This window comes from Vicugna pacos, chromosome 32, assembly GCF_048564905.1.
Source record: "Vicugna pacos chromosome 32, VicPac4, whole genome shotgun sequence".
Taxonomy (NCBI): domain Eukaryota; kingdom Metazoa; phylum Chordata; class Mammalia; order Artiodactyla; family Camelidae; genus Vicugna; species Vicugna pacos.
This window is the reverse complement of record NC_133018.1, coordinates 10,025,851-10,045,751: the sequence shown is the minus strand read 5'-3', so window position 1 is coordinate 10,045,751 and position 19,901 is coordinate 10,025,851. Positions and strand designations below refer to the sequence as shown.

The 19,901-nt window shown below is 47.5% G+C and overlaps 1 protein-coding gene across 2 annotated transcripts; it reads right to left on the bottom strand.

The window, feature by feature from the left end:
• Window positions 1–1,752: 1,752 nt before the first annotated feature.
• Window positions 1,753–16,516, bottom strand: DAO (D-amino acid oxidase). 2 transcript variants are annotated; one of them, XM_006204752.4, is made up of 11 exons: window positions 16,344–16,516; window positions 12,401–12,603; window positions 11,199–11,313; window positions 9,855–9,931; window positions 9,148–9,213; window positions 7,726–7,780; window positions 6,374–6,478; window positions 5,414–5,496; window positions 4,139–4,256; window positions 3,381–3,479; window positions 1,753–2,255 (listed from the first exon to the last, which is right to left on the bottom strand). In XM_006204752.4, exons 2-11 carry the CDS (start codon window positions 12,592–12,594, stop codon window positions 2,124–2,126), a joined length of 1,044 nt encoding a protein of 347 aa, XP_006204814.1. In that variant the 5' UTR covers window positions 12,595–12,603; window positions 16,344–16,516; the 3' UTR covers window positions 1,753–2,123. The 2 variants fall into 2 exon arrangements, with proteins under 2 accessions (XP_006204814.1, XP_031525838.1); XM_031669978.2 differs by having other exon boundaries at window positions 16,353–16,516.
• Between the last annotated feature and the right edge of the window lie 3,385 nt (window positions 16,517–19,901).

Here is a 19,901-nt window from a genome sequence, read left to right as displayed (position 1 = left end):
ACAGTCATCAAGAGAGTGTGGTACTAGCATAAGGACTGATATATAGATGAATAGAATAGAATAGAATTGAGTGTCCATGCATTTATGGCCAATTGAATTTTGACCAAAGGGCCAAGATAATTCAACAAAGAAAGATAAACTTCTGTAAACTCAGCAAGCGGCCAAGAATTCGTGGAAAATTTGGTTGTAGATCACCTTCAGGGAAGGAGGAGGAATGTTAGGTCAAGGAAAGTGAAGAAATTAAGCCAAATGTCACACATGTATACACATCTATGTGGACTGCAGAATTTCCCTATGCGCCTTGCTTTCTGAATTTTAGAACAGAGTCAAGAGGAAACCACATTGCGAAGAGGTCCTCACTATTTTCGAAAGGGAGGGTCACTTTTTGTCTGAATGTGGACTTTCCTGGCTCTCTAAGTTTTTTTCGAGTTCACCATGTTGCCTTTTAGGTTTCCTGCTGACAACTAAACTTGACTGGTAGGGGTCGTTGTCCCTGGAGAATTTGAGGTTGGGTAATCACCTTGGTCAAAAATTAAATGTTGTGTTTCATTCGAAGCACCAGGAAGTGCCCCCAGCTGCAATCTGGTGGGAGTCGCCCGGTATTGGTCCAAATGTGGCTGTGAGGAGGAGAGAGCTGGTTCTTTTCCAGTGTGTTTGCAGAAAGAGTTGGGGAGGAAGCCACCCGATTCCTTCATAACTGTATATTTCCCCCAACCCCCGCCACCCGCCCAGCCTGGAACCCAGTGTTGCATGGTGGTTGAAAGCGAGGCACTGGGATCACATAATTTCTTGCCCCAAATCTCCAGTCCACCCCTTCCCAGCTGTTGACCTCTGTTGCTTCTCTGTGCCTTGGTCTTCTCCGCTACGAAATGGGGATAATTAGCTACTTCATGGGAGGGTGGGGGTAGGTTGTAAGGATTAAATGAGTAATGTATGCAAGAGTTTAGCACTGGTACCCAGTTAGCATGCAACAAATTATAGCTGTCATGATAATTACCATCATCATTATTAGGACAGGAATTTTGAGATCTTGGACTGCTTCACCCCACTTAGCTTAGTGCCAGCCGAAATCATGGCAGATGCTTCACAAAGAACCCATTGGTTGAAATGACATGGAAAGAAACAGACAGTAATGGTGTGGACGTAGATGGTGTGGGTCAACCAAGACCTCTTCACAGCACTTAGGGTGCCACTGGTCGCAAACGCAGGAAGACTTCTCCAATCTGATCTTTCACAATAACCCCAGACAGATGAAAGTTCAACCTCAGAGGTGGAGGCAGATAATTAGGGATGAAGATGCTAAGGTGCCTACTGGGCTCATTCAGAAACATCTGGAAGCCAGTCAGCCATCTCAGAGGGTTCCCGCCAAAAGGTAAAGATGTTACATCGGCCCTCCATTGCCCTCTCAAACATGGAGTATGCTTGGTGAGTTTAGTTCTCTATGAAGGGGTTCCTTGTGGGCTCATCCCTCCCGGGACCCCTTCTCAATGGTCACAGGGGCCACTCAGTGGGCAGCTGATGCCATTAGGAGTCCTGGATGTGGAAGAGACGTCACGTGTGGCTAGTTCAATGCCTCACCTCTTCTCCCTCCTCTACCTTCTGGTCCTACCTGTAACTTATCGTGATGAAATTGGTTGCAGCATTGCCTCAAGTGCATTCTGTGGCCGTGGTGCTCTGGGCAAAAGGGTTTCCATAGCCAGATCAGTTTAAGAAGACCAGACTAAACAGCATAGGTTAGGTGTCTTTGCTGCAGGACTTTTCAGAGCCTTTAATGTGTTAGTGTGACTTGTCATCAGGATTCTTAACCTCAACTATCCTCAGTTTTCTGCTCACCTCTTGGATTTTCTGAGCTTTCCTTCCTTCTGAGGACTCACAGGACAACAGCCTCCAGCTGTTCTTGGTAACGTCGGGCCCAGAGAGGGTGGAGAGACCTCAACCATCAGAGGGGCCCCCAAGTAGAGCCAGACTCGCCTCCAGGAGTTGACCTTGTGTTTTCCTCTCGTCTTGGGCTTCTTGCGGAAAGGAGCCAGGATAGGGGTGGGGAATAAGCAAAGGAGCACCTTGATTAGTTGGCCGAGGGGAGCAGGGGGTTTCGGTCAGGGGAGTGGTGGTCACTGGTGACTTCAGAGGTGGGATGGTGGCATTTTGAGCAAATTCCTTTCTTCCAGGACTTCCCCAAAGAGCTTGGCCACCTCCAGGGCACAGCCCCAGTGGATGGTGAGCCCGTAGCCTCCATGGCCATAGTTGTGGATGACCTGGGAGAGGCAAGAGAGAAGGTGGCTGGGTCTGCACTGGAAGACTCAGGAGCTTCCTAAAGAATCCTGGGCCAAGCCCAGTGGTACCAGAGCTCCTCTGGGTACCCTGGTGGGGATCCTGGGAACAGCAGTAAGGGGGGTGTTTGGGGAGCTGGAGGTCAATACCCTAGACTCCCCTTCTGCTTAGGAGATGGACTTGTGTTAAGTACTCAGCACAGGAAAAGTGGAATCATCTAGAACTTGAGGTCAGATATTTCCCCCTCATCCCAGCATCAAACTATCTGAAGTTCCCTAAATCCCCTTCCTGGTTCCCATCCAGCTGAACCTCCTGTGTTAATAGACAGCCCCTTCTCCCCACCTCAGGAGGGAAGAGCAGGGGCCACAGTATGGGTGGACTCTGGAGAGAGGCAAGACCCCAGGGACCTTTTTCAAAGCTGAAACCATCAGCAGGCAGTTAAACTCCGTATGTGACTCTCCCCCCAGCCCCACCACACACACATATGACCTCTATATACACACATCACATACACAAAACTCCTCTATACACACACCTCACTATATGACCAGAATAAGGGAGGAAAAGTGACCTAGACTCCTTCAGCCATTTCGATAAGCCCAATCCGTACCCTATGAGAGAGGACAAGAGAGGGGACCCCAGAGAGATGATGGGGCAACCACAAAATGGACATCTGGGAAATGGCTTTGGACTCAAATTCAAACCCCATCCCAGCCTTGGCCCTTGCCTGTGATCTGATTTAGCCAAGTGATTTCTACTTCTGGGAATCCCAGTTTGCTTATCTGAAGCATGGGGAGAATCTATCCCAAAGAGCTGTAGGGGAGATTCAATAAGGTCATTCACATCATAGACACAAAGCAGATGCTCAGTAAATGCCCCCTTTCCTTCTACTGGACCAGAGGCTCTAGCAAATTTAGGTGCTTCCTTCTGTATAACCTTGAGCAGGTCCTTTACTTTTACTGAGCCTCAGTTTCCCCATTTATAGAGGAGGGGATACCAGCCACTGCTGCTCCTGCCTGAGGTCAGACATGATGTTTCCCTGGAAATATCTGAGCCCTCTCAGAAGTCGGGAGAGGAGTCGGGAGAGTCTCCTTGCTAGGAGACCATACCTCTGTGTTTGAAGATCCAAAGTGAAGTTGTTCTCTTTCTAGTCGAACCTGGGGACGTGCTGGCCGGAAGCCAGTCCATTCACCAACAATTTCTGCATCCTGGAAAGAAGAGTGTTAGTGATTCATATGTGAATTTTTTTTTCTGATGCCATTTTTAGGTGATAGAGAGACAGCTTTAGGAACCTCATTACCATCACCGCTGCCACCGCCACCACCACCACCATCATCACAGTCACTTTTCTTAATGACCACTACACTCACTACCAACATCCTTACTACCATCTCACTACCAATGCTATCAACTATCCCATCTTTATTGGCCACCATCACCACCAGCCACCACCATAATATCACCTCATCAAATCATTATCATCACCCTCCGTGTTTTCGTCACCGCCAACACCAACCATTAATTTCATCCCCACCCTTACCACCATTACTATCATCATCACCATTAGCAGGCAAATGTGAAAACTGAGATTTCTGCACCCAATACATCTGCTCCTTGTGAAGACAGATTAAGGTATTTGGGAGATGCCACCTCAAGAGAAATCAATTCTGAGCCATGACCAGATAGGTTTCACCAGCTCACAGTAGGACTTCCCTGTACATGGTCAGATTCTAGTGTCTTCCACTGTCCCTTGTTGGAATTATTTTGCCCAATTACCCCAGTCATGATATCTTCCCATCCTCAAGTGTCCTTATGATCAAGCTGCCAGGATCCTGGTCTAGGGCACTGATGTCTCTCCCCACCTGACCTTCAGTGTGGGCTCCAATCTGCAGCAACCTTCCCAGATGGTGTTGTGGTCCTGGATATTGTTTGTCTCACTCCAGTTCCCCAGCTGGAAGATGCCTCCAAGAGTCACTGCCTGGATCCTAGATAAAAGTGAGCGGGATGACAGATGAGGGAAAATGAAGACTTTGAGATAAAGCGGGGAGGGGGATCATTGCTATGCTCACCCTTAACGCCATGTCTACCTAAAACACTAAACATTGACATTACCATCCTTGCTAACAATACCATCAACATTACTGCAATAGATGCCATCATCCCCATCAACAGCCACCTCCATCATCACCACTAAGATCACTGTCCACATTGTCATTCCTTCTATGGACAACATGGTAATGATAGTTAACAACACTGTATTATACTCTTGAAAATTGCTGAGAGTAGACCTTAAATGTTCTCCCCCCGACCCCCACCACCCGCACACATACAAACTGTGATTATGTGAGTTGTTGGATGTGTTAACTAAACTTATGTGGTCATCATTTCACAGTATATACATATAGCAAATCATGTCATATATCTTTTTTTATCATGTTGTATATCTTAAATGTACACAATGCTATATATCAATTATATCTCGGTAAATCTGGGGAAATATTGTCATCTCCAACAACAACATTATCTTTACTACTGTCTTCTTTGCTACCATTAATATGTCATCACCATCATCCTCACTCCCCATTTCCACCACCACCATTAGCATCACTATTGATATGTCACCTCCACCACGCCACTAACATCGCCGTTGAGACAGTCAGCACAGTCACACCATTAACATTGCCGTCACTGTCAGCTCTGCCATGCTATCAACATCACCATTGATGGTGTAGTCTCCATCAGCACCAACTACCACCCCCACTCCCAGTCACTACCCTCATCTACACGGATCTCATCTACAACAATCCTATCTCTACTACCACCACTGTTCTGTCAATAGTTAGCATCGTCAGCTCCACCGCCACCCCATTATTGCCACTCACAACACTGCTGGTCTCACTGCCATCATATCAGCTACCTTTGTCTCTAGCATCACAAGTACTGCTACCCAAAAGCATGTTCAAGATAGAGATGGGTTAAGGCTGAGTCCTGCTTTCCCAGAGATGTAATGGCTCAACCTCATTTAACAACATTGGAAGAACAAACCTGAAAAGACTAAGCAAGGGACCTGGGCAGACAGTGGCGGTGCATAAAGAGGGCAGGAAGGTGCCCCCACGTCTGCCCTAGGATGTCAGATTTTTACCCCGGGATGATGTACGGGGACTTGTAGATGCCTCTCTCTGGGTCATGGGTGATAATGAAGTGCTTTATCCAAGGAGCATCCACCTGTGGGTTGAGGATGCAGAAGTTTTGTCAAGAGGGTTAGATCAGTGGGTTCCCCTCCCCTGCACCCCTCTATCACCAGATGTTCTGACAAGAGTGGCAAAGCTGATTCCTTAACCCTCCCAAGTCCCCTCCCTCCCAAATCTGCACCTCCCTGCTTGCTTTTGCAGGAGGAGCTGCCCTAAATGCGAGCCACCCCTGCTTCCCAAAGCATCACACATTCTCATCCACAGAAAAGCTCAGCACACATGTGTAAACACACACACACAAGAGCCCCTTCTAAGGAAGACACACCTATGAATGCACTCATGTACACTCACATGTGCACACCCACAAACAGGCACACAGTAAGAGGTGGTGTGAAACCATGAATGAAACACCCAGGCTGTTAAACCAGGTTGCCTGGGTTATAATCCCGGTTCCATCACTTAACTGCGATGAGAACTTGTGCATGTTACTTAATTTCTCTGTGCCTCCATTTCTCCATCTGTAAGATGGCAATGGTGAGACGATGGATAGTATACATCTCAAAGGGTGGCAGTAAGGGTCAAATTAATTAACACAACGAAGTGCTCAGGCTTGTGTCTGGCACTTAGTAGACACTCCATAAATGTTTGCTCTTTAGTGCGATACAGGCCTAGGCAGCTCCTACATATGTACAGACACACACACGGTTTACTAATAAGAAGAGCCCCGCCCAGAAGAAGAGTACATTTGGAAGGGTCATTTGGTTCTCGTCTCTTTGACATGTCCATTCCATGAAGGCTAGGGGGTTCCTCTAACAGATGTCCTCGATTCATCCTCCATCTCTGGAGATGAAATAAGCAGGCAGAAACAACCTTTCTATCAACAAAAGCTCATCCCTCACCTTCAGACTTACCTTAATGATCTGCCCCCGGCCTGGCTGCAGCAGGGGGTCTGGTTGCAACGCCCCAGCCCACACCCCAGTGCAGTTGATAATCACATCGGCGCCTCCTCTTGCCACCTGGTAAAACCAAGAGGGCATGTGGGATGGGAGGAGGTGAGGACCCTAAAATCCCTTGCCTCCTCCTCCTACCCTGCAGCTCTCTGCTCCCTGTGGAGCAGCTGGGAGGAGGCTCAGTGAGGAAACCATGGGCCTGCCTCCAAATCTCCCTCTGCCGTTTACCCACGTTGTGACCTCAGAACTGTCCCATCACCTCCTTAAGGCTCAGCTTCCTTAGCTATAAAATGGGCCCGGTAATACTTGTTCATAAGCTGCTGGGAGGCTCCAGTGGGACTCTGCATGTAAAAGAGTTTGGAAAGGAGTCGTGCAGAAGAAGGAAACCTTCTTGGAATCTTCCAGAAGTCAGAAAGGATGCAGAGATAGTTTCCGCCCTCCTTCTGTCTCCCTTTTATTTCATTCTCTTGCCTCCTACTCGGCCAAGGCATCTGCGGAAGGCACGTTGGAAGCCCCAGCTCCGTGCATTGTATGGGATGTCCCACAGCTCAAGGATGTGGCATCAGGGGTACCAAACTCCCAGCCCAGCCCCCGTGCTCCTTCTACAGGTCAGTCCTGGGACGCACACACACCCATCGCAAGGCACTGCTATTGTTCATGAGCCAGCGTTTGCCACACTGACTGTGAACCCCTTGAGGATGAGAGCTGTGTCTAAGTCAACTATGTATATCAAGTGCCCACCGGGGCTTGACCTAGAGCAGATGTTCATATATGTTAATGGCTGCAGGTGCCAAGCGTCTTCCATGTGCCAAGCACTGTTCTAGGGGCTGGGCTGGAGTGAAGTCATACAGCACAGCCCCCAGTACATAGACAGTGCTTGATGACGGTAGCTGCTAGCATCATCATTACTGGTGGTGGTGTTTCTCTGGAGGTAAGTCAGTTGAGGGCCTTGACTTTGTAGGAACATCAACTCAGATGTTGGTAAGAAGCAACCAAGTGTCAGGAACTTGGGATCAGGTGCAGCTGACATTGAGATGGGACAGCCAGCTCTCTGGCCCTAAAACTCACACATAGCCCCTAATGGCCACCGTGATCCCACTGTCTCTTTGCTCCTGCCACCAACATCAAGGCAGAATGCCTGAATCATTCTGAGATTTAAAAAAAAAAAGGTCTAGAATCTGGAGCAGGACTCAAAGGGAAACTGGAAGCCTGAAAAGGCACCCCTCACAACCCTGCAACCGGAAGCAAAGGCCTCCCCTCTGCTCCTCTCTCCTACATCCAGGCCCTCCAGCCCCTCTAGCCCTTCAGCTCACCTCCTCAAAAGACTCCACCTTCCGCAGGAAGAATTTCACTCCCCTCTCAGTTAACCTGGGATAATCAAAAACATTGAAAAGTCCAGCATTCAGTTCTCTGTCCCATCCTTCCAAGAGGATGGCCTGGGGGACATTTCCCAAAGAACCTTCTGTGGATGTTAGTCCCCCAGGATGCTCCTCGAGCATATGGCTGTACAGTCCAATGAGCTCACGAGCACCTTGATGGACCAGTGGTCCATGAAATGTGTCTTGGGAAACCTGAGATGGTCCAATCCACTCACTGGGCAGATGGAGATGGAAGAAGGGCCTTTCTGAAAGTCATGCAGTGAGTCAATGATGGAATTGGGACTCTTACTACCATCATGCTGCTTTGTAATATCAAAGGGGATGAGATGCTGGGTGGAGGAAGGATGGGGTTGGACCAATGCCAAATGCTCTTTTGGCAGAAGCAGAGCATGAGGAAGGAAGTGGGCTGGAGACACTCACACTTCCCCCTAAACTTCACAGAGGAAAAATATAGGTCACTATTAGGAATATAATAGAAACATTAAAAGAACAGGAAGTAAACCATATACAAGCTGAAGCATGATCTCAGGATTATTTCATCTGCATGGTTTCCTCAAGGTAGAAAAACTGGGAGCATTCTTTCCTGGGTGAGACAGGACAGGAGTCATAAGTGTCCCAAAGTTAGGAGAAATAACCATGTTTTAATACAGTGGTTTCCAAACCTGGCTGATTATTATAATCCCTCAGAGAACCTCTTAAAATACAAATTTCTGAGCCTCACTCCAGAGAATCTGATTCAGTAGATATAAAGTGGGGTCCTGAAATCTACATTTTAAATCCCAAGTCACTTGATAAAAGCCACTGTCCACTCCAGAGTTTTAAAAATCTTTATAAAATAATAATATGTAGGAAATATATGGAGTCTTCCTTAATAGAAATGTATGTGACTGTAAATACAAATGTATCTCTCAAGCTAATGTTTGCTAATTTAGAACACTACAAGATTCCTATCAACATAAGAAACAAGACAGGGTCATCCAGTATCATCTTTTAATGTTCTAGAGGTACTGGCCACAGCAGTTGGACAAGAAAAAAAATGAAGTATCAAAATAAAAGCCAACTTAGGTTTTGTAGGTGATGTAAATATATGTGGAAAAATTAAGAGAATCTATCTAAAACTATTACACAAACATCACAGATTTTAGTGAGACCGACAATAAATGTCACATGTAAAGATTTCCCAGGTAGTTCCAACCAGGTGTGGGAACCATTGTCAGTGCACAGAGGTGGTCAGGACCAAGGATAGCTCCCACTAGACTTCAAGGTTTTCACCATCATTTGGATTTAGTCAGTATATCCACTATACCCCCTGGTCCCTGGGAGGTGCTTTCCTCAAAGTGAAGCTGGAAATCTCACCTTTCAGTTAGCCACTGCAGATACCTCCTCCCCTCCAGAATCAGGCTTGTGTTGAACCAGCCATAGCTAGAATCACCATGGGCAAAAGGTAGGAATAAAGGATCAGAACCAGAGTTATATCTGAAGGCTATCAAATGCAGGTGGGAGTTGTCACATTCTTGGGCTTCACCAAAGGGGAGAGCAAGGACCACTGGTTGACATTCAAGGGGGAAGTGGTGTTCAGCTCAAAACAAGGAAACATTTTCTATCAGACAAAGCCATCCCTGACACTGAGATGGGCAAGTGGAGATTTAGGTGCATTTGTAGAGGGGATTCAGACATGGGATGAGGTGAGGAGAGGGCCAGAGAGGCATCAGGCTGTAGAGAAAGGAATAGAGGGGTTTGGGCTGGGTTGGAATCCCATTCTGGTCAATTGGCTGTGTGACCTGAGCAAGTGACTTGGCCTCTCTGAAGCTCAGTTTCCTCATCTACAAAATAGGATACTGGTATGGAGCTTGAGATCCATGATCCTGTATGCCCTGCCTCCCTACCCTAAGTTGCAGTTTGGGAGGGTAGGCGCTCCAAAGGAGCTGGTTAGAGCAGTGAGAGACCAGGGTACCAGGGCGTCTAGGACTGGGATGGAACAGGAAATTTGGTGCCTCCATCTTCTGGACAAGTCTATCTGAATTATGGTGCCTCAGCCCCTTCACCTGTGACAATACCCTTACCTATAATCGGGAAAGTTGTCCAGTTCTCTGGGAGTCAGCTTCCTAAATCCCAGAACTATGTCCTTCCAGTAAGGATCCTTTAGAGGAAGGAGAGAAGAAAGCGCAGTGTTGGATGAACATGAATAAGAATGATATAACCAAAACCTACGTAATGTTTTCTGTGTGTAAGGCATTGTTCCAAGCATTTTACTTGTGCCAATCCATTTAATTTGCACAACAACCCATTGAGGTAGATACTATTTTTATTCCCATTTTACAGATGGATCTATTGAGGTTCACAGAGGTTAAGCAACTTGTCTAAGGTCATACAGCTAATAAATGGTGGAACTGAGATTTGAACCTACAGAGTTTGGCTTCAGAGTCCATGTTTTTAACCATGATGCTATATTAAGGGTAAGAACAAAGCTGCAGATAAGTAAGGCTGTCACAAGTAGGGAAGGAAAAATGGAGTGAGGTTCACCAAGCGATAAGAATGGGCGGTAACAGAATGTAGCTTCAGACAACCCAGGGGAAGATTTTGGCCTCGCCACTGACCACCTTGAATTCTCTGATACTCAATTTTCTTGTCTGTATAATGGGGTTAATAATCACTCTTGGGGGGCTATAGCTGATGAAAGTAAGGCCCTTTGCATGTGCTAAACATTGGACAAATCTTGGAGAGCTGACATGGGGTTCTGGGCACCCCTAGACCACCCGTTCCAAGAAACCCGAGAACACCCGCGCTTGGCTCCGCCTTTCATAACACATGGGGCACCCTGTGGTCACAGACTGCCTGGGCTCAAATTCCAGCTCTGCCAGTTAGAGCTTTGTGAGCTCAAGGAAGTCACTCCATTTCTCTGAGCCTCTTAGATTCTTATCTGCAAAAGGAGGACAATGATAGCCCTTAACTTTCTGGTTATGATGAGAACTGAACGAGTCGCTAGTTAAAAAGTAGTCAGGACAGTGCCTGGTACATAGTAAGCACTCCAAAGTCTGTGCCATGGTAAATGTTTTAGTCCATCTTGATGGAAAGTCCTGGAAGCCCCAGGGGAACAGGAAACCTTTTGGCTTCAGCATAAAGGGCCCACCACTATAGGATGTGTCTCAGTTTGACCCATACCACTCAAAAAAGGGCTACACACACACACACACAAAAGGGGCTACCTCCCCCTGTTCATCAGAAGCTTCTTTGGTGTCTGCCAACTTAATAACAAAGTTGAAAATAAGCAAAAAAAAATTTTTAAGGAAAAATAAAATTTAAAAGAAATCTGTTTTGAATGCGGGAGTCTTTGCCTAAGAGGCTCAAAGGACTCCCCAGACTGGAGGCCCCAGCCCTGGTTTGTGGTCAAGGACCTTGTCACTCACCGGAACAGCTTCACGGAAGAGGTTGTAGCCTGAGACTAGGGCCAGGCCCATGTTTGCAGCGTTGGGAGAATTGATGTGGCTCAGGAGATAGTTGAAGGTCTGCTGGTTCCAAAGCCTGGAAGGACGGTCCAGAGTCTAGGTCACCTAATTCCCTGGGCTGGATGAGAAATCTCTAAGGGTCGGCTTGTGTGGGGCTGTGAGCCAGCTGGTGGGATGTACCCAGATCCAGAAATCCACCACATTCACTCTGCAGTGTCCCAAATACTACGGCTCTCCCTACTCCCCAACTTTCCACCATTTCCCCACTAATAGGACAGAGAAGACCGGAAGCAAAGGATGTGCCATCACAGCCATTAGAAGCTCACATCCGGCTTGGGATCATGTAGCCGCTCATTTAAATAAAAGCTTTGACCTGCTTTGGGGACTGTGAGACACGTAGTTCAGGCTCACTCTGGGCACCCTGACTGTAAGTGCCAGGGGCAGACATCACTTACTGCTTCTAAATGCTTCCTCTGCCTCCTGGGCACACAGCTCAACATTTCCCAGGCTCCCTTGCAGCTCAGGGTGGCCAGGTGGCTGCATCCTGGCCAACTGACCATAAAGATTCCACCCACGTGGTCTTCATGCTGTGCTCCTTCTGTGGACGCTGGCCCATGAGAATGCAACGTTAGAAGCCACATAGGAGGATGGCAGAGCCACACGATGGAAGGAGCCCTGGCCCCTGAATTGCCACCCACTGATCAGGAATATTGGTTGTGGCATTGATGGGAGTGAGAATGAAACTTCTGTTCCAGCCATTATTCACTTGAAGGTTCCTTTTTTTGCAGCAGCTGGTGGTTTTGAAACTAACAGAATGACCTCTGCAACTTCTTTGCTAAACCTGAATATCGATCCACCCATTTAGAGGTCTTCCTGATTGGCGGATGCATAGGGCTTCGGCAGCCAGCCACTTCAGGGGAGGAATGCACACATAGTCTCCGTTTGTCAGGCACACATGGTGTCTCAGCTTTTGGCCAAGATCAAGTGTAGCATTTATCTTGGCCACAGTAGGGACTTAATATTAATTACTATTTTCATCACAGCATGTCAGACCAGAGCCTCCATGAGGGGTTGTTCTTGGTGATGGGAACACTGAGAGGGGACATCCTCCATGCAGACACAGCCCCTCCAGCCCTGGACCACCCTCTGGGACCCTTACTCACGCCTCCTGGGGGTGGCTGGGGTCGGAGATGTACGGCTGCCAGAGGCCGGCAGCCACATCAGTGCTAGTGAGCGGGGTAAAGCGGTCCGCGTAGACCTTCACATCCAGTGATTGCAGTACTGGGCGGTAGCACTCATGGATGCAGAGGGCAGTGGACAGCCCGATGACGCCCGCTCCGATCACCACCACGCGCATTGTGCCAGCCTGCAGGAAGGGAGGATCTTCATCATCACCACCATTGCCACATCCACTGGCGGCTTAGAAAATGCCAGACACTTGATCCTCTCAGTGACAGGTGGGAAAATTGAGGCGCATGAGGAGGCAAAGCAATTTGCCCAAAGTCACACAGCTGGTGAGTGATGCGGCTTTCTCTGGGGAGCCTCCTTGAATACCCTGTCCCCAGGCCAGGAAAATGGAAAGGACCTAGCAGACTGCCTGGCCAGCTGTAGGCTGGGTGGTCTAGTGGTTAGGGCTTCAAATCTCAGATCTCAGCTCTGCTGCCTGCTGGCCATTGACCTTGGGCAAAATGCTTCTCAAGCCTCAAATTCTTCTTCCGGAAAATGAGAAAAATAACTCATGCCTCAGAGAGTAGATGGGAGTTTTCACAAGATGGCAAATGTCAAAACTTAACAAACTGTCTTAACAGTACCAAAGAAGCGACTTACTGACATTTCTGGAGTGCCTGCCATGTGCCAGCCCCCGTGCTCAGTGCTTCCCGTTTCATCTAAGTCTCCCAACATTCTTACAAGACAGGGGCTGGTGTTAGTGGCCCCATTCTACAGATGCGGAAACAAAGGCTCAGAGAGGTCAAGTAAGCTACCTGAAGTCACACAGCCAGTAAATATTGCTGCTGGGATTTAATTTTAATTCAAGTCTACTTGACATACACTAACGGCACACCTACAGTGTGCCACGCTGGCAGCTGGTGGATATAGCTGTGAGCATGTTGGACGCAATGCCTGGCCTCAGAACTCAGGTCTTCCAGGGCATCCCCTCCAGGCCGGCCTCAAGGTATTAGGCCGGCTGGGTCCTCAGAAGCTTCGAAGACCTAGGAGCTTTTGACCTTGAAGCAGCTTGGGCCCCGCACAGCAGGGACATATTCTGCCGGCTCCTGCTGAGGCAGAACAAGGGGACTTTTTGTGCCCGGAAGGGCCAAATTCAACTTTCCCTCCTCTCTGCACACAGCTCTCCTCCCACAGACCTCGCCTCCTGGCAACTGCAGCCTGTGGCCCTGAACGGCAGGACATTCTCAATACGGCCTAGTTTTGTAAAGGGGAACGCAGCTCCAGCCCACAAGAACTGGACTCCGTTGGGTTTTCAGCAGCCAAGTTGGAGATAAAACCCCCAAAGGGAAAAGCATCATTCCTCTGGGTGGTTCTTCTTTCAGCTGCGAGCTTGGGCTTGGGTGCAGGGGCGGACCCTCTCAGGGACCCCTCACCTCCTCCTCCATCCTTTGCCTTGGGAGATGCAACCTCCTCAGCTGTACAATAGGGTTAACCCCATCTCATGGGGTCATCCTGGAGGTTAAATGACTAGCTTGGTGAAAGTTCTGGTACAGGGTCCAGCCTCAACATGTAGTGGCCTGCTATCCCCCAGCACCTTGAAAATAGCAATGGAAAGAACATCGGATGTGGAAGAAGAGACACAGAAGTCAGACTTGGCTCGACTTCTGGCTTGCTGTGTGACCTTGGCCAAGTGACTTCCCTCTCTGGGCTTTCTGACTGTCTCTGTATAACCTCTGGAGACTTGACCACTTTTGGACACTGACAACAAGAAGGCATGAATAGAGGGCTTTATTTTCCAAATTCCCTGTAATGAAGCCAGGAGGTGGTATGGCATGGGGAGGTGGCAATAACAGCCCAGGTGGGGAGGGGGAGGGGGCAGACCTGCTCACACGCACAGTCAGGCTCTAGCACACGCCCGCTGTGTGACCCTGGGTAAGTCACTTAACTTGACTGAGCGAGAGAAAGAGCCTTCACATGATGCATCTCTGATGACAAGGCTGGTCAGGCATAGCAAAACCTCTGATTAGGAGCAGTGGCTCATGCCCGAGAAAAGAGCATGAGGGTAGGGGGGAAAGAGACTCAGAGAAAGTTCTGTAACCAACTGGCCAAGATCAAGAGGGATGAGTAACAGCGTGGGGCTCAGTTCCTCCAGCGTGTAAAATTCTAAAGATGCAAGACGGCATCGTGCAGAAGGGGAAATGGAGGCGTGGAGCAGCGGGACAGGTCTGCCCAAGTCACGTTTGTCATCAAAGGATTTGCAGAGCCTTAGAGTTAAAGGGTTAAAAAGTCTCTGCGAAAGAAAAGACCTGATAACTAGTAACGTGGGGATAACAGCAAGAGCTGCTAGCGTTTCATCTCCTAGTAAGTGTCACTCACTGTGCTGAGGATCTGACGTGCATCCTCTACTTCAATCTTCTAACCATACTTGGGGATCTCATGATGCCCATTTCACAGATGAGGCAACTGAGGTTCAGACACCAACTGGTGAGAAGCAGAGCTCAGGCCAGCCTGCCTCCCAAGGCTGTGTGCTTACACACGGTGCTCTCCCACTGGCAAATCCCATGACTTAGCAAAAAAAAAAATCAGATCAAGCAGATGAAGAGAAACAGCCAATGCTTCAGGGTCTCGCATTGAAAAAAATAAAATAAAATAAAATACGAGTGTAGGAATTTTTAGTACATTACTGGTAGGCATAGAATTGAAAAGGAAAAATGTGTGTCCTAAGTCGATTATCTTAGTAAACTACATGAATCAAACTTGATACTGATTATATCAACTCCGTGTGTGTGTGTGTGTGTGTGTGTGTGTGTGTGTGTATGTGTGTATTAAAATGCAATATAAACGCGTAAGGTTCTTATAAGAATCAGCAGCCAGACTGTAGGATCTGACAGACCCAGCCTCGGGTAAAATCATCCATGTATGTGGGGCATGAGCTCCTGGACTCGTGTGCACACCGCCCTGTTATCATCAACCATTCTCTTCTTGCTGACTCTTTTTTATTAGTGTTGCAGCTTTCTGTTTTACGCCATTACTCCAACCAAGCATGCTTGGAGTGTTGCATTCAGGAAGATGCACACAGCTGGGGTTATTACGTATGTGTGTGTGTAATTATAATGTCTACGTACACGTGGAGCAGGAAGGGAATTTTGGCCGTCTGCCATTTGCTAGACACATATAGACACAGTGCAGACGCCCTCTTACTTAATCCTCTCACCTGCTCTTAGAGGGTCTATAGATGTGGGACTGAGGTTCAGGGAGAGGAAGTCACTCCCGCAAAGTCACACAGCCAGTGTGTGACAGCGTGCCCATCTGGGCTCAGTTCTATTTGAGCTTTCTGCACTGTGCCATAGAACTATTTAGACAGCCGGCAATAAACTGGCAAGTGACACTTTCTGCTTACTTTTCAGTCTTGGCATTTGTTTGCTTGTAACCTCCCTTCTCCCCAGAACGGAACTTGAGGCAGCTCACGTCTCTGATTGCTACATGCGTACAAAATAGGAAAGGCTTGTTTTTAAAAAGAAAATCAACAAGTCACAAGTGAGGCATTTGAATGAATATAATCAGCTTCTCCAGTTCCTCCGTGTGGCTAACTCTTACCAAGTTTTAGAGCTGATCTTTAAAATGAAACATATTCTATAAATACTTGATAACCAGGCTATGAGTTCCCCACTCCCCAAATAATAATAATTACCATCTATGGAGTCCTAGCTTTGTGCCCAGTTCTGTGCTAAGCCGTTTATAGTCATTATCTCATTTGATACTCAGATTAGCCCTGTAAGAGATGAGTTATGATCCCTGTCTTCCAGATGAAGAAACTGAGGCTTGGAGAGGTGAAGGCACTTACCTGTGGTCCGGGTGTCAGGTTCTAATGTGGACCTTCTCTGTTGACAATGGGAGGATGCTCAGATGTGCTGTGCCATCATCCCCACCCCCACTCACCTGGCGTACCAAATTTTTGAAGAAAAATGGCAGCTGCTGTGGACGCAGGGTCCTATCTCCTGAAAGGAGGCTCCTGGGTCTAGGGCCTCCTGTCCTCAGCTGGGACTGAAGTGCAGGGTCAAAGTCTGGAGTTACGGACAGGGCACAGCGAGGGGTGGGGCTGGCCCCAGGCCAGGCTGGGAGACCTCACCTCCCCTCGCTCCAGTCTCTGAAAAGTTGCCTGACTTTTCTGGCTGATTCCAAGTCCCTGCGGACAGGCCTCGGGGGAGGAAGGGAGGGACTGAGGGAGGGAGGATGGGTGTTCTTGGAGGGCTAATGGGCACAAGGAGGTCTGTCTCCTGGGCCAGCTGGAGAGGATTCTCTTTCTTTCCTCGTCCTGCTGCCACCCTGGGGGAGGGGAGGGTGGCTCCCTGAGCTACTGTGAGTCTGGCCGGCAGGGTGGGGGTGGACAGCCTGGAAGCCTCTGAGGGGAGGCCAAAGGTATAGGACAGGGGCTCCTGGGGTCAGCCAGGCAGACTAATGCCATTCTGGGATGTTGAGTGGATGAGGCCAAGGAGAGACGCAAGGCAATGCTTGTCTAGACCATAAGGATGTGTGGCTCTTTGCTCCTGTATCCCAGAGACACAAATGGCTGGATGCCAGATCCTTCCTCTGCTAGATTAGACCTGGAGCTACGATATTAGAGCCCAGAGACCACCAGGAGCCTCATCATGTGGATGGGGAGACTGTGGCTCAGAGAGAGGAACCAACCAGCCCTGGGTGAGGCATCTTTTGGGTCAGCCTCTAACCCCCTACTTTTGACATCATTAAATAAAAACATGCAGATGACATAAGAAAATACATGCAGAACACTTAGTGCATAGTATTTTTCCTTAGTCATTAGAAAAAAAAGATGGGATGAACTCCACCTTTTACTTATATGCTTCCATTTCATTTGAATTTTTTTTTGCAACAGTCACATGTCATTTTTATATCCCATAACCTAAGGGAAATTCCTTATGCCTCTTATTCATCACGGTAACACTTAAAACTTAACAAAAGTTAGCCAGATATCTTCACATTCCCCGCATTCTCTTTATAGCAATGATTTCTGTATCCACTAAAGGTAAACATGTCAATTCTAAAACCCAGGAGCCCTTCTTTTATGTACATACCCATTAGGAATGAAGATATACATCAACCAAATGGCTTGTACAAGCACATTCCATAGCCCCAAACTGGAAACAACCTAAACGTCCATCAGCTAGAGAAACAAATTATGATGTTTTCAAACAATTCACACCATAGAATATTATAGAGCAATGAAAAAGGAAATATTGTCACCCACAATAACTGGGTGAATCTCACAGTCATTGTGTTAAGTGGAAGGAGACAGACAGGGGGAGCCCAGACTGTATGCTTCCAATATAGGAAATCCAAGAAAAAGTCAAGCTAATTGATAGTGAAAGAAGTTATAGGAAGAATGATTACCTCTGGGGCACAAGGAGATTTTCTGGGATGCTGGAAACTTGCCCCTTCCTCTGGGTGATGGTTACAGGAGCGTATGCCTAGGTGAAAAGTCATCAAGCTGCCCTTTTAGGACTAAGATTAATGTACTTGACACAGTTAGAAAGACTGGTCGGGGAGAGGGAGAAAGAATGAAAGAAAGAAGGAGGGAAGGAAGGGGGCAAGGAGGGAGGAAGTAAAGAGAGAGAAAGAGAAAGAGAAAAAGAGAGAACCTGCCATAGTAACACAGCCTACAAGCTGAGGTCCAAATCTAAACCCAGGTGAGGGTTCCCAGATCTAGCAAATAAAAATACAGGATACCCAGGGGAGGGTACAGTTCAGTGGTAGAGTGTGTGCTTAGCATGCACGAGGTCCTGGGTTCAATCCCCAGTACCTCAGTCGAAATGAATAAATAAATAAACCTAATTACCTTCCCCCAAAAACTAAAATAAAAAATAAATTAAAAATTTAAAAACATACAGGATACCCTGTGTTATATCTGGTGAGCCTTACCCGGGCAGTCTGTGTCCAGAGCTGGAACCCTCAGCCACCACCACCCTGGAGAGCTTTACTGAGAGCTGAGAAGGACCCCATGCACCCAACACCACAGGGCCAGAGGTGGGCCAGGGCTTCAGAGAGTCCTGTGCTGGGTGTAAAAAGAAAACTTAGTGCAGTATTTAACTTTAGAAAATGACATGGGAGCGGGGTGACACCTATTGTTTCCATGATACAAACTACAGGAAGTCAAGTTCCATAGAATATTCTTGGCTTTTGGAATAAGTAGAAGATATCCCCCAGAAAGGGTGTGAGATTTTTATCTTAACCAGAGGGAGTATGTGTTTTGTTTTGGGGGGTGGAAGGAAAAGTGTTAAGAAACCCTGACCTGGTTGAATCTGCCCATTTTACAGTTGGGTAAACTGAGGCCCAAAGAGAGGACAGGATGTGCTCTTAGTCCCGCAGGGGTATGGGGCTTATTTAGTCTCTTGATCCTAAGGACATTGAGAAACTACTCTGAAGTCCAAAGTTCACTGATCATAATAATGGGAGGCTGCAGAAGGCCTCCAAAGGACCTTTGGAAGCAACTTCTGTTTATTTGGCCCGAGCTATTGGACCTGATGATTTTTCTGACCCACCGGCTGGTTGATAACAACGTGACCTAGCATCCCTGAAATACACTCGAGCCAGGGTGAAAGGACCATTGACTGGGAGAGTTCTCTGCAGGAGGCAGAACTCTGTAGGGGGCCAGGTGAAGTTAGAGAAGTTAAGAGAATAACCAGTTAACCCTCCCCCTACTCTCTCTCTTCAATTAAATTAGCTTCATTATAACTTTTCTAAGTACTAGCATCATTCTAACCTCTGTAAATTTATATAATACAGAAGGTAGGAAGGAGGAAGTAATAAACACCTGCCACCAATCCCACCACCAAGAAATAGGGGCCATTAACATTTTGGGTGAATATCCCCAAACATAACATAAACAGTGGGGAGGGAAATAGCTCAGTGCTAGAGCTGGGCATGCTTAGCATGCACAAGGTCCTGGGTTCAGTCCCCAGTACCTCTGTAAAAACAAAGCAAAACAAAACATAAACACATCCAGGTGATGTTATATGTGCTATTTTGATTCCTATTCTGTTTGTCACCAATATGGCACACCCTGAACACCTTTCTGTACAACTGTAGAACGGGGGGTCCATTTCACACAGGACCCCTTTGGAGGTGGGTGTAACAATTTTTAAAGTCAGTCCCTACGGTGACCATCCCTGTCACTTTTTTAATGGTACAAATATCCTAGATGCATTTTTTGGCGTATTTGTCTGTTTCCTTAGGTTCAACTCCTAAAAATGGAATCATGGTGCCGAAGAGTTTGTACATTTAAAATATTGATCCATTTTGCCAGACAGCCCTCCAGAAGGACTCTATCAGTTGACAAGTTTAAGGAGGTGCCAACTCCCCAGTGTCCACTCTGTACTTCCACCATCCTGAGATTGAGAGCCTCCTTAAATTTTGAAAACCTCCCTCACTTGCCCTACCCTAGCTCCAAGCCCTGTTAATAAAACTGAAAATCTCTTCACA

Bases quoted from the DNA above. Each gene is read 5' to 3' on its own strand.
- DAO (XM_006204752.4), bottom strand. From the start codon at position 12,594: ATGCGCGTGGTGGTGATCGGAGCGGGCGTCATCGGGCTGTCCACTGCC. The intron at 6,479-7,725 runs GTGAGCTGAAGG...TGGTTTTACCAG, and splicing joins AGGTGGAGTCTTTTGAGGAG to GTGGCAAGAGGAGGCGCCGA. The intron at 3,480-4,138 runs GTCAGGTGGGGA...TCTTCTTTCCAG, and splicing joins GATTGGAGCCCACACTGAAG to GATGCAGAAATTGTTGGTGA.